The following is a 15,095-nucleotide window of genomic DNA, read 5'->3' as shown; positions in this document are numbered from 1 at the left end:
CCAAACTTTACACTAGGCTCAATGCAGTCAGGAAAGTACTGTTCTCCTGGCAACCGCCAAACCCAGACTCGTCCATCGGATTGCGAGACAGAGAAGTGTGATTCGTCACTCCAGAGAACACGTCTCCACTGCTCTAGAGTCCAGTGGCGGCATGCTTTACACCACTGCATCCAACGCTTTGCATTGCACTTGGTGATGCAGCTGCTCGGCCATGGAAACCCATTCCGTGAAGCTCTCTACGCACTGTTCTTGAGCTAATCTGAAGGCCACATGAAGTTTGGAGGTCTGTACCTATTGAATCTGCAGAAAGTTGGTGACGTCTGTGTGCCTCAGCATGCGCTGACCACACTCTGTGATTTTACATGGCTTAGTTGCTGTTGTTCCCAATTGCTTCCACTTTGTCATAATACCACTAACAGTTGAATGTGGAATATTTAGTAGTGAGGAAATTTCACAAATGGACTTATTGCAAAGGTGGCAATCTATCACGGTACCACGCTTGAATTTACCGACTCATTCTTTCACAAATGTTTGTAGAAGCAGTCTGCATGCCTAGGTGCTTGATTTTATACACCTGAGGCCATAGAAGTGATTGGAACACCTGAATTCAATGATTTGGAGGGGTGTCCCAATACTTTTGGCAACATAGTGTATCTTTATGCTATGAAAGATTCGTAAATAGTTAACGTTTTGTAGCTGAAAAAAACGTAATAATGCTACGTATGTTGCAGATACGTCCATATTATAAATTTCAGCATCTATCCAAACGTACAAAAAAGTACGTTTTATGTCTTTGAAAATTACGGATTATTACCTACGTTTTAACAATGAAACCAGGCTGGTAGTACACGTGCATAACGCGCATCATTTGTAAAGTAATGGTCGAAGAGGAGAAGAGGCAGACAGATTGAGTGTAACTTGTAAAAGTGTATTTAAAATCTTTAAAGAGGAAGAATAAATACTTATCTGGTCTGCATCCTAAACTGAACAATTTTGGGTGAATGACATTTGTTTGGTCAGGTTTTATGTTAGAGTTAAAACTGTATGACGTTGGACAAAGATTCTTCCATGATATGTGTGTGTGTGTGTGCGTGTGTGTGTGTGTGTGTTTGTGTGCGTGTGTGTGTGTGGAGAAGACGTGCATGACAAGAGAACTAAGATGAACTTAGACTTAAGACTTTTTCCCGGTTTTCCCGGGGTTTTTTTGTACTTACCCATGTGGTGATTGCAACGGATAATTTTCCTGGTGCTCTTTTTCTTGTCTAAGAAATAGGAGATACAGCAGTGAATTTTTGTGTTCTGTAATATAACTTTTGTTGTGTTTGTGTGTTTTTATTAGCATGTGGATGCATGTGCAGGCTTACTGCACAGTATACATTATTAGCAACTGCAATAATGCATGCATTTGCCAGGTAGAAGAACATGTGTGATGGCGCTACTAACACATTACAACTAACATGTAACCTACCTTAATAACTGTGGGGAGTGGTAAACCTCTAATGGTCCAAATAACCAGTGTTGGGCAGTAGCGTCTCTACAAGTGACGCTACTAGTTTAACTACATTTCTCAGTGAGGTACGCATATACAGTATATACACATACATGTACACACATATATATGCTCGCGATGTTTTCAGCCTACTGTATATGGACATGAATGCATGAACTTCATCTACACAGCCGCTCTGAGAGTCACTTCAGGAGCATTTTAGCTTGATTTGAGAAAAACTATTGTCATATCATAAAAACACAGAGAGACTCAAAGGTCTACACGGCAACCCGTAAAAATAAAAGTTTAGTTTAACCTTTGAAGAAAGCTTTGCTTAAATCGGTAACCCTTTCTTTTACAGTCCCCTAATTACTAGGTATTTACCTGGTAAATATATGGTAAGTTATAGTTGGTTATTGGTAATTACCACAGGTAACAAGTATGTAAATGCAGAGAAACTACAAACTAATTACTAGGTATTTACCTGGTAAATATATGGTAAGTTTTAGTTGGTTATTGGTAATTACCACAGGTAACAAGTATGTAAATGCAGAGAAACTACTAAGTATTTACCTGGTAAGCATATGGTAAATTATAGTATTTTAGTGTGTAATTACTTAAGGTGATTAATATGCAATTACAGAGAAACTACCAGGGAAAAAAACACCACTGTTAAATATCAACTCAACAAAGTACTGTGTACTTGTTACCTGTTTAGGTTGGTAATAACTACGATTTAATTGTGTACTTCCTCAGAATGTAGGCAGACTATTTTTAGAAACACCTCCAGTATTACCCATCAATTCAAGTTAGGTTTGTAGTTATCCTAGGGTTATGTTGGTAACAGTCCATGTTTATTTATTACTATCTTGAAATTAAGACGGTAGTTTCCAATAAATTACCTTGTCTTACATAGTTGTTGTTCATTGCTACACCCATTTATAGAGAGTTTATCAAATAATTTACTTTACACTTACCTGGTAACTACCCCGCAGGAACAGTTTTCCCTAATGTCATGGCACATCTTAAATACTGGGTATGTTCTTGCAGATGTTTTTACAATTTACTCAGTAAGTAAAGTGAAACTGTACTGTAAAATGAAGCCTTGTTTATTTCCATGGTATTACCGGAATTGTACCATATAACTTGATCATTCCCTTTTCCATATAGTCACAATTTTTTACCTCATTTGTCCTGCAACGTTACCAAGGAAAACATGACAATTTACTCAGTAAGTAAAGTGTAACTGTACTGTAAAATGAAGCCTTGTTTATTTCCATGGTATTACCGGAATTGTACCATATATGTTATGATGATGAGGAAGGAGAACCCAGGCGCAGACAAAGTAGACTAAACACGATTTATTATAGGCAAAAAGGGGAAAATAAAGCCCACAATGGGGTAAAACAAGACAAGACTGAGGATACTAACTAGACTATAAACTTGACAGAAGACTAGACACTAACTAACAGCAAATACACGAACAGGATCTTCACAGGACTCGTAACGAAGACAGGATACTCACAGGAACTATTTTGCAATGACTCACATGAAATAATAGCACAGGCAAGATTCACAGAGTAACATCACAGCAGTATTCACAATGAACCGACACAGGACAGAAAACATGAGGGGATTAAAAAGGGAGAAACTAATCAGGAACAGGTGACACAGGTAAAGCAATAATCTAACCAGGGACACAGGTGAAACAATAATGACTAAACAAGGGGGCGGGGTTACATGACGAGACAACGCAAGCACATGGCCAAACAAATGGCCATGTGCTGCACATGAAACATGGGCCTGTCATGATCCTGCCTCAAGACCAGGGAAAATCAGAGACAAGAAGGCAGAATCATGACAATATAACTTGATCATTCCCTTTTCCATATAGTCACATTTTTTTACCTCATATGTCCTGCAACGTTACCAAGGAAAACATGACAACTTACTCAGTAAGTAAAGTGAAACTGTACTGTAAAATGAAGCCTTGTTTATTTCCATGGTATTACCGGAATTGTACCATATAACTTGATCATTCCCTTTTCCATATAGTCAAATTTTTTTACCTCATATGTCCTGCAACGTTACCAAGGAAAACATGACAATTTACTCAGTAAGTAAAGTGCAACTGTACTGTAAAAGGAAGCCTTGTTTATTTCCATGGTATTACCAGACTCTTACCACATCCTTTGCTACTGCTTAAACATTTTTGAAATCACAAACTTTTACCGTGTGTTCTGCAACTTAACTAAAACATTCCAGCCTGGTCTCATTGTTAATGCGTAGTATTAACACGTAATTTTCAAAGATAGAAAACTACATAGGCTACAGTTATGAAGAAAAACAACATACGTGTAATCACAATAATTTATTTATTGTGAAAATGTCAAAACCGGTACCAAAAGTCGTTCACATGACGATGCGTTGCAGTCACAGTCCTCTCTTTCAGTATATAATAGTTTTGAATGAGGTACAGAGCAGAATTTAAGTTATTAATCCATGAAAATGTTAATCCGGTGTTACGGATCAACTGGGGATCATGTTAACTGTGGAAACGCGCGTGCACGCAGATAGTTTTACCTGGATTTCCAGCAGATGTTAGACGGCTACAGATTCGTCGCAGCCATTTTTCACGGATCCATGATTAAAAACGTAGGTTTCACCAGTTGTATCCACACTGGTATGGCATGCATAATAAAGCGATTTGTTTTTGAAGTGTATATTCCTGCGTATTTGACGCAATTTCAAATAAGTTTAACATACTTTAGTGTCAAGCTCAGAAGCCACGCCTATGCTAACATGGGGCATTCGGTTTCATTGGATGAACAGACTTGTCAGTGCACTTCAAAAGACGTAAAGAATCTTCTTCTCAACATTAGTGTATCATATATTCTGTAGTGTGTTGTCATGAGTTCTAATCACAAATAACAACAGATGTAGATTAAATTAAAGTAGCTAGGCTACCTAAAAGAAACATAAATTGCAAAGTCATTTACATTTTTTTCAAGTTGCATTTATTGATCTGCATATAGCCTAATTTTATAATGGATCTATTATTTTTTATATAAAAACACTTATCAGCTTATTTTACTCTGCTGATTATATTAAGATCTCTTTTCTGTACACCAGCTCTGACGCCTCTGTATCCTTTTCCCTGGACATAAAGCAGCTATGCTTATACACGTAGGGTCATGAAGTTAATTATCTCATGAACTTATAACATTTTCAACAGATTTATAAAATAAATAAATAAAAAATAAAAACGAATTTTGACTCTTCTTCTTTCAGAACAATTCTGCAAATATATAGTAATATTGAATTGTATGTTGTGTCGAGCTTTCCTGTAGCTCAAACAGTAGAGTGTTGGTGCTTACAACGCCACGTTCATGGGTTTGATTCCCAGGGAAAGTAAGAACTTATAAATGTAAATGTGTACTTTGTAACGCAATGTAAGTCGCTTTGGATAGAAGTGTCTGCCAAAAGTGCATTATGCTCAGTAGGAGCATGAACTTGAATGTTGTGTATCTAATGTCTTGTATTGGACATGTAGAAAACACTTTGTCTTTAGTGATTAAAGTCCTGTGAAAAACACTGAAAGGCAACCACAAATTGTATTACTGAAATAAGCAAAATATATGATATAGTGATAATGAATTATTACAAATATAATGATATTCTCTATGGCTAATATTCTCATAGGCCTACTGTCACTAACCTCTTAATCATTTGTCACCTCACACGCATAGCATGACCCTCTCTAAAACAATAGGAAATGCTTTATTGTTTACTTTTTTGCTGACCTCTTTAACAAAAGAAATATGACACAATCCTTTTATGTAATATAAATTTAAATTATGCCATTTCTCTTCAGTTGACTGGTACCATGAATCTCATTAACATATTCTCTTTACTTGTTATCCATCACATCATGTGCTTTCATTATTGTCGTCTGCTAACCATTAGGAACAGATTAAAAGGTCTATAAATGAAGTGTCATTGTTGTTAGGCCACATACTGCCACAGCAAATGGATGCAATTAAAGTTATACAAATCAAAAACTTTGAAGGATAACCAATATCCCGATCGCTGCTCAAGAAAGGAGCGTGATTATATAAAGAGGAGATGTGAAAATTTCACAATGAAGGGTGATGGTGTGTTAAATTGTTCTTCAAAAGATAATACAACTGTGACATTTATTTACTAATATAACATGATTATATTAGATGGAGAGCAGCATAGGTATGAAGGCCAAACTGGCCAATGGGTAAGAAAAATGTATACTTATACAATGCAAAACAAGTAACTGTTCTTCATTAACATGTAACTTAGTCTATAGTTTGTTCTCCCTTCTTTAGATTGAATGTTCAGAATGTGGAAGGTGGGACTGTGTGGTCAGATCTTCCACTGTTGGCAAATACAGCTGTCCATGCATGCACATTTGCCTATTTTTTTTTTCCTTTTTTTTTTTTTCTTCCTTTTGTTATTGTTGCTTTCATACCTGTTAGCTAATGAATATGTTTGTTGAACATTCCCCTGAATAAATGCTGTGGATAATTCACTGGATCCATAAACTATGGCTTCTCAATTTTCAACACTCTTTAGGAACATTTATGGAGTCTAGCCTACTGTATGCTTTATGTTTTAACTCATTCCTCAGTAACATTTAAAATAAATAATAAATAAATGCTTGACATCCCTTTTAGCAGTATTGCTGCTCAATTTAAATTAAGCCACAAATTGGCATCATAACAATAATCTGCGAATACACATGCACTGCAAAGACACAATGTCAATAGCATAATTTATTTAATCTACTTACAGTTGTCATCAGATATTCAATTTCATTAAAACGAGTAACAAAATAATGTGGGCGTGGTCTGTGTCGTGAAATTAAAACACATTAAAACTTCCCTTAAATGCGTCTGAAACATTCAGCGGAGCAGTGACAGAGTAAACAACAGTGTCCTAATATGATACAAACATTTACCAATAACGTGGAAAGCTTTTAAATCTGCTCAGTGAAAGATTCGCTGTGACGAATCTGTCACCGTTCAACATCTGCTGGAAATCCAGGTAAAACTATCTGCGTGCACGCGCGCATCCCCAGTTAACGTGATCCCAGAGCCCGTCTACGGAGAGCCTGCCCACTCCCTATTAAGCTCTATTGTACCGAATTTTGGTTGTAGTACCACCAGAGTTCCACTGGGGGCGATCGCCATGAGTGCAAAATGAATGGGAGTCAATGGGGCTAGACAGCTAAATTTGTCTCTTTCACCCGATTGCCGTTGAGAAATCTCAGATCTGATTGTAGATTTTGCAAGTTCAACATGGGTTTTAGGTCGAAAGTTGAATGAACGAGTACTTATGTCCTTTTGATTTCTTACAGGTTGAGTTGTTGTTGCCCATAACACGCTAGCATTCTGCTAATGAACGCTGATTGGTCAGTGAAGGACTGATTACGACCAGAGATACCGCTTGATGGCATCGTGTCATCCGCAGCGGGACCAGAAACAAACAAAACAAAAACTCTTCTAGCACGTGTGTTTACCTGTGTCAGCTGTGTTGTCGATGCCTCGAGTGAAAAGAAAGTGCAGAGCGCGAACGCACCAGAGTGAGTGAAGGATTGCCGTTAAGCAGTATCTCTGGCAAATTTATTTGCATCTCCTTTCGAATACAACATTCAAATTACTAGACAAAAAATTATATCCTGAGAAAAGTGGATTTTTATTGGTATAGCGCCATAGACCCCCATTCATTCTGCACTCGTCCTGTGAGCGCCCTCATATGGAATCAGAGAGGAACTGCAACCAGTTCAGAAGCCGGAAGTGTACTGAGAGTGAAACTTCTCGCCATATTAGACATTCTCTGATGATCCCCAGTTGATCCGTAACACCGGCTTCGCTCTGTGTGAAGGCGCGCGTGCTTCTCCATTTCAAATATAGTTTACCGACTGAAATACGGCATGTCGCAATCTGTGACGAACATAGACCAACAGGCGAGAGCCAATGAGCGTTTGATATCACTGCCGTAAAACATGTCGTAACGCTTCTTGAGGGCGCAATTTTTGAATTTGAATTCATCATCACGAGCGCGGGTCCGCGGCGGGATTTGACAGTTACAGACTGCGCTGTTGTTAAAGCCTGTGGAATGGAGATGAAGATCACTCACTGGATAAAGGGCTGAATTTGGATCTCTTTCTTGCAAACGTATGGATTCTAAAGATTTGGATTATATCAAGTAGGCTATAATAAAATTGATGTCTTTTGTGAATTTATGTTGGGTTTTGGTGTATTATTGTTCTATTGGAGAAAACGCATTTTGTGTCTCACTGTAAATAAACTAAATATTAAAATGGTTAAACGATTAAATAAGGTACTTTTAAGGTTTTAAAGTGTATTCTTGTTTAACTGCATGCTAATCCTCCGAAACGAGTTTGCAGCAGAAGGCACGAACAGAGCGAAATGTTATTAGTCTATTTCTTGAGTAAACTGCATAAATGCGACTGAAAACGTAATTGATAAGACATTTGAATGCAATAGAGTCAAAACATTAATGCCACGATTTTAATATGCATAAATAAGAATGCGTACAAATATGTACGTCGGTATAGAGTTGTTCATACGTAAATAATTTATGTTTTTGTGCTGTTATGCAAACATTTTACGTTTTAGTGCTGTAAATACTATACGTTTCTGTGTGTATAAAATGTAAGTAAATGTACGTATGGTAGAATTACACTTTACGTAAAAATACACACGTATTCTCATGAGATCACGTTGAACATTCTCAGTAAGTAAAGTGAAACTGGAACGTTACTGTAAAAGGAAACCTTTTTTTTTTCCATGGAATTACTGGGATCTTACCCTATAATCTGTAATAGCTACAGTTACGTAGCTATAACAGATTATAGGGTAAGATCCCAGTAATTCCATGGAAATAAAAAGGCTTCCTTTTACAGTACAGTTTCACTTTACTTACTGAGTAAATTGTCATGTTTTCCTTTGTAACGTTGCAGGACATATGAGGTAAAAAAAATTGTGACTATATGGAAAAGGGGAATGATCAGGTTATATGGTACAATTCCGGTAATACCATGGAAATAAACAAGGCTTCATTTTACAGTACAGTTTCACTTTACTTACTGAGTAAATTGTCATGTTTTCCTTGGTAACGTTGCAGGACATATGAGGTAAAATTTTTTGACTATATGGAAAAGGGAATGATCAAGTTATATGGTACAATTCCGGTAATACCATGGAAATAAACAAGGCTTCATTTTACAGTACAGTTACACTTTACTTACTAAATAAATTGTCATGTTTTCCTTGGTAACGTTGCAGGACATACTAGGAAAACAAATAAATAAAAATGTGACTATGGAAAAGGGAATGATATGGTACAATTCCGGTAATACCATGGAAATAAACAAGGCTTCATTTTACAGTACAGTTGCACTTTACTTACTGAGTAAATTGTAAAAACATTTGCAAGAACATACCCAGTATTTAAAGGGATAGTTCACTTTGAAATAAAATTTTGATATGTTTTAGCTTACCTCAAGGGCATCCAAGATGTAGGTGTCTTTTTTTCCGCAGTAGTTTCAATTTTGATATTTTTAGGTCAAACCTTTCTTGTCTGTCAGTCATATAATGCAGGTCTATGGTCACTGTCTCAAAACACAAGCACAGAGTCCAAATTAAAACAATTCCCCATCGTCCAAATTAAACAATTCCCCATCGTAAGTACACATTGATGGCCTAAGACACGAAACGAGCGGTTTGTGTGAGAAAACGAACAGTATTTATATCGTTGTTATCTCTTGAACACAGCACACGTCCAAATGATCTGACGGCGCGGGCGGGTATAGATATATACATAGATGTCACCTTGGCTACTGCAGTTCATTGGAACGAAACCGTAGCCAAGCGACATCTAGTGTATACATCTATACCCGCCCGCGGGTGGGTATAGATGTATACACTAGATGTCGCCTTCTCTACTGCAGTTCATTGGAACGAAACCGTAGCCAAGGCGACATCTATGTATATATTTATACCCGCCCGCGCCGTCAGATCATTTGGACGTGTGCTGTGTTCAAGATTGAAACTACTGCGGAAACAAAGACACCTACATCTTGGATGCCCTTGAGGTAAGCTAAAACATATCAAAAATTAATTTCAAAGTGAACTATCCCTTTAAGATGTGCCATGACATTAGGGAAAACTGTTCCTGCGGGGTAGTTACCAGGTAAGTGTAAGGTAAATTATTTGATAAACCCTCTATAAATGGGTGTAGCAATGAACAACAACTATGTAAGACAAGGTAATTTATTGGAAACTACTGTCTTAATTTCAAGATAGTAATAAATAAACATGGACTGTTACCAACATAACCCTAGGATAACTACAAACCTAACTTGAATTGATGGGTAATACTGGAGGTGTTTCTAAAAATAGTCTGCCTACATTCTGAGGAAGTACACAATTAAATCGGAGTTATTACCAACCTAAACAGGTAACAAGTACACAGTACTTTGTTGAGTTGATATTTAACAGTGGTGTTTTTTTCCCTGGTAGTTTCTCTGTAATTGCATACTAATCACCTTAAAGTAATTACACACTAAAATACTATAATTTACCATATGCTTACCAGGTAAATACTTAGTAGTTTCTCTGCATTTACATACTTGTTACCTGTGGTAATTACCAATAACCAACTATAACTTACCATATATTTACCAGGTAAATACCTAGTAATTAGTTTGTAGTTTCTCTGCATTTACATACTTGTTACCTGTGGTAATTACCAATAACCAACTATAACTTACCATATATTTACCAGGTAAATACCTAGTAATTAGGGGACTGTAAAAGAAAGGGTTACCCTTAAATCATTACATTTTAATTAAACCATTTAAATAGAGTCAAGAAAACGTAAAAAAATTTTTTTTTTAATAAATTATTGTTAAATTGTATAAGTTTCATGATTTCAATTAATTAGACATGCTTTTTGATTTCTAAATTTTAATCTAACCATTAAAATGGGAGTTCAAAAAAAAAAAAAAAAAAAAAAAAAAAAAAAAAACTGATTTCATAGCCCCTACAACTAGCTTTTTGGTGCATTACCACCACCTTTTGCTCCGGACGGTGACATCACGTACCAATCTCAATCCTTGGGCTGACACGTGAGAATTTTACTTAATGGAAAGATGCAAACACTCTCGACACCTGGTTTTGTTATAGTTTATAGTTTGTTTGTTATATGGTTATATAAAAATTGGACTGAGAAATTATGCCTGCCTATCTGTTTGACTGACAGTTTTATTTATCACCGAGATAGCGTTGACTTGGAATGAAGTTGGTTCAATATAAAAACGAAATTTAAAAAAAAAAGCTTAGATGTAGTAAACTACTTTTGCCATAATGCTGTAGCTTAGCTCACTACATTTTCCGAGTATCTTGCCCAACACTGCAAATAACATGATCAAACAATAATTAAGATATACACATGTGCGTGTACATGTGTATTTGTATGTTTAGAGAGTATGTTTAGAGAGTTTAAACTGATTAAACTGATACTTAGCTATATTTGTTTATATTAATTGTTTTTAGCATAAAAAAAGAAAATATTACAAATAAACTATTCTTGGGTTTACGTCTGAGGAATATAAATGGAATAGTGTTAAATACAACTTTAGACATAAGTATATGATTCTAAATGTTTAAATTCCAAGTCAAGCATGATTTCCGTCTTTTTAAAATAACATTCATTATGTCAGCATGACATAGAAGGAAAGCAAGTTTCATATTCTAAGATCTTGGACCAGGAAAGAATGCAGGTTATCAATGTCCACTACTATTTAATTTGAACCTTTTATTTTTTTTATTATTTTGTATAATTCTAAAACATTTGTTTCTACTGTTTGTGAACAATTTTTAAAGATCAGGTGTCTTAATATGCATACCACTTGGTCCTCATCCTCTTTGCTAAGCCTGCTGTTACTCATCGGTTTCGGTAGGGCATTCAGCATTTCAGCTCCTAAGCTTTGGAACAAACTCCCACAACACCTCTGCACTGTGTCCTCCCTCCAGACCTTTAAACTGATCTCAAAACTCATTTATTTACACTATGCTCTGTTAACCAATTGTATACTTTGGCTTTATTTTATTTGTAACATGATCACTGTCTGTCTGCCTGTTGTTATATCCTGTTTCATGTTGTTATATCCTGATTGTATATTTGTAACTGTCACTATTATGTAAAGTGTCCTTGGGTTCTTAAAAGGCGCTGTATAAATAAAAAGTATTATTATTATTATTACTCGATGATCTCAAGTTTGGTATGGAGTCCTGCAAAGCTTAATTCTAAAACTGTTGCTAATACATGCCATTTTTTGAAGATATCAGTAGGAAGCATGGAGTTAGTTTTCACTGTTATGCTGATGTAAAATTTGTAAGACCGCATTTTCCATCTTAAAAATATCTCTATACTCTCAGTGTCAAATGCAGAAAAGTTAATTCATGCATTCATGACCCCCAAGGCTAGATTACTGTAATGCCTTACTGGTCATTAGAGTAATCAAGCAAAAGTGTCCAATAACAGGAAAGAAGCAGAGATAAAATACGTAGTATAAAATGAAGTTTTTTTAATCACTTGGCCATGCTGACAGTAAGTTTGAACTTGCACTAGGCCTATAGTGTAGGACATGTGCATAATGTATGGTTCTAAATGCGCTTTTGTATGTGTAAGTGTGTGATTTGAGCGTGTTTCAGTGAGTGCATTAAGAGTGGCAGTACTTACTTAAGGCAGGAACTTTGCTCTTCATATCTGAAACATATATATGGTTATAATGCTGAAATACTGCATGGTCACAATACATTCCCCTAATTCAGAAAAAAGGGATTACGGTGGGTGAGTTTGTGCAAAACAAAACACAATTCCGAAAACAAAACAACAAATTCATAAACGAAATGACTTGCAATCAAGACTTCAGAAAGTAACGTAGGCCTACTACACATCTGCGACAGGAGAGAGTCGATTTGCGTGTGCATAGAGCTGTCTATTTAACCAGCTAATTTAATGCGATTATTATGGAGAAAAAAAACTTTTTTATATCAAAATCTTCCTACCATCTGGTTTGGTCAGAGAAAATTTTAAAAGAACACGATCAGGTAAAGTGGGAGAGTGGCGTGTAGATTTAATGAGTAAGAACAGCAGATTCTGCTGGCTATTCTCTGAGAAAACAAAGGAAAATAATATTTGAACTCTCTTGCTATATTACCGTCCCCATTCGAGACACGATCACACTTGAGTTGACCACCTCCCAATATTAGGGCTGGGTATTGACACAAATTTCACAATTCGATTCGATTTCGATTCACAAGCTTGCAATTCGATTCGATTTCGATTACGATTCGATTCGATTCGATTCAATATTGATTATTTTGGATATTAGGTACAATACATTGCAAATTTTCTCAAGGAAAACAAATCTCTTAATTATTATTGTAAACTATGGGAGTCAGTTGTAGCCTGTAGGCTTCATTAGCCTACTATAATATTGAAGATAAAAATTAACTGATTTGTATACAAACACTTAAAATAAACTTTTATTTATTTTTATAATAATAAAGTTATATGAAATTATATAAAAATTTAAATAGTGGCTGTCATAAAAACTTTCCAGATTTATTCAAACATGCATTAAATATTGAAGAACATTAAAAATTATAATGAATATGTAATATGGTGCATATATTTAACAAAATGCTACTCTCTAGAGTTAATTTTTCTAGCTGACTAACGAGTTTATGTTCACTGGATATGTTTTTTCTGAGGTAAATGTGACATACATGACATTGTTTACTAACGTCTTTCGGTTGAAACACTGATTGAGCAATTCCATGTGACATGATACGGACTTCGATAAGTTGTACTCTATCTGTTAACACACTTTCAGATGCTCGTTCATGTTTATTTCGCGCTGTAACTGGTATTATTAAGGCGGAAGAGAAGGTCATGTCCGCTCCGCACTGCTGCTTCTCTTAAGCTGAGCTGGGCCAGAGCGATCTCACGCCACAGCGCCAAAAACGGTAATTATGTTTTTGAATTTCGTAAGAAAATGGACATAATTTGAAATCTGACACTTTGTTTCATATCAATAATAACAAAGCACAAAGATTATTGCGATTTATTGGATGGCATGCATGCAACAATGTTCCATTCATTCATCAACTGAAAACAGGATGACTAATCGATTCTTGGGATTTAAGAATCGATATCGTTTCGCAAAAATGAGAATCGATTAAAATCGAGAAATCAATATTTTTTTACCCAGCCCTACCCAATATACACATCATTCCCTTCACCCATCCCTACCTGAATTCACCCAAAAATCTATATGGTTTAATATGAACAATTATCATACAGTATTATACATGTTTGGTATCATTTGAAAGGTAATAAAGTATTTAAGAGTTTAGAGATAATCCGCACACAGAGGAGGGTGTGTCTTCCAGGCAAATGACATCCTATTCTCAAAGGTTTAAACTCAATGCAAATTCTGTCCCCAGTAAGTCTGGGATGGCGATCAGTGCAAATTACCATTGTTAGCATATGTTTCCATGTGAAAGAACTTTCTGTCTATATAATGAAATGCAACGAGAGACTCTGGGCGATTCTGTAACCCAGATCAGATCATGTATTTTATAATGTCAAAGTATTGCATCTTCTCTCTTTATTCCAGAGCATTTGATGTTTTGTATCTATTATCTTTGAACTGATTATGAAATTGCCATTATACATTTACCTGACATAATAAATTGTAAACATTTTATTTTATTCTAATCGACTCTGACATTATTTTCAGTAAAGATTTAAAAAGAATAGTCAAACATTCGCTGACATTTAATGATGCACAGATATAATTAAAACCTTTTCATTTATGGAGTCAGATGAAATAATGAGTTAATACATATGAAAAAATATATTTCATTTAATCAAATTACTTTGCCACGAGGAAAGACAGTAGACCTTCTGTCAGAACAGAGACCTTCACCCGCTGATCGGATGCCTCCTTTGGGCCGATTGAGCCGGGCTTACACCCACCACTAAACTTTGACTATAGGCATGTTGCAATATTAACTTCTTGTGTATTTATCTGTATAAAATTAATATCACATGTGGAAAAAACAGCACTCTTGCTTGTGTGCTTAACTATAGCCTATGAATATAATATAAGACAAAAGCTCATGCAGAGGAATTTTATATCTGGAATTTCAGGGACATTACTGCATTCTAATAGTGTTTTTGTTTGTTTTTTGCATAGTGAGTGACATTCTCGATAATGTCAGTTCGCAGCCTCGCACATCATAAAAAAAAACAACAACAATAATTATCGTAGACAATTCAGCTCTAATATTTACACATGGACACGCGAATCGACTTCCTCCTGCTGTACATTCTGCACGTCTTGATTGACAGATGTCTCGTCCAATCAGCGGTCAGTATTCCATTCGCCACATATACCTACCTTTTCTGTTTTGTCTGAATTGTCGTTGTGTTTTCTGATTTGCTAAAAGAAGGCTTTTATTTTATTCTCACT

The 15,095-nt window shown here is 35.8% G+C and overlaps 1 protein-coding gene across 1 annotated transcript in view; it reads right to left on the bottom strand.

The window, feature by feature from the left end:
* Window positions 1-15,095, bottom strand: part of LOC311287955 (globoside alpha-1,3-N-acetylgalactosaminyltransferase 1-like) — a 59,281-nt gene that overhangs the window by 20,769 nt on the left and 23,417 nt on the right. Inside the window, exons 4-5 of the mRNA XM_084405082.1 lie at window positions 12,293-12,319; window positions 1,215-1,262 (exon numbers count right to left, since the gene is read on the bottom strand). Of these exons, the coding sequence (XP_084261208.1) occupies window positions 1,215-1,262; window positions 12,293-12,319 (75 nt within the window). The remainder of the gene's footprint in view (window positions 1-1,214; window positions 1,263-12,292; window positions 12,320-15,095) is intronic.

This window comes from Rutilus rutilus, assembly GCF_951802725.1.
Source record: "Rutilus rutilus genome assembly, chromosome: 3".
NCBI lineage: Eukaryota > Metazoa > Chordata > Actinopteri > Cypriniformes > Leuciscidae > Rutilus > Rutilus rutilus.
This window is presented reverse-complemented; position numbering and strand designations above follow the sequence as displayed.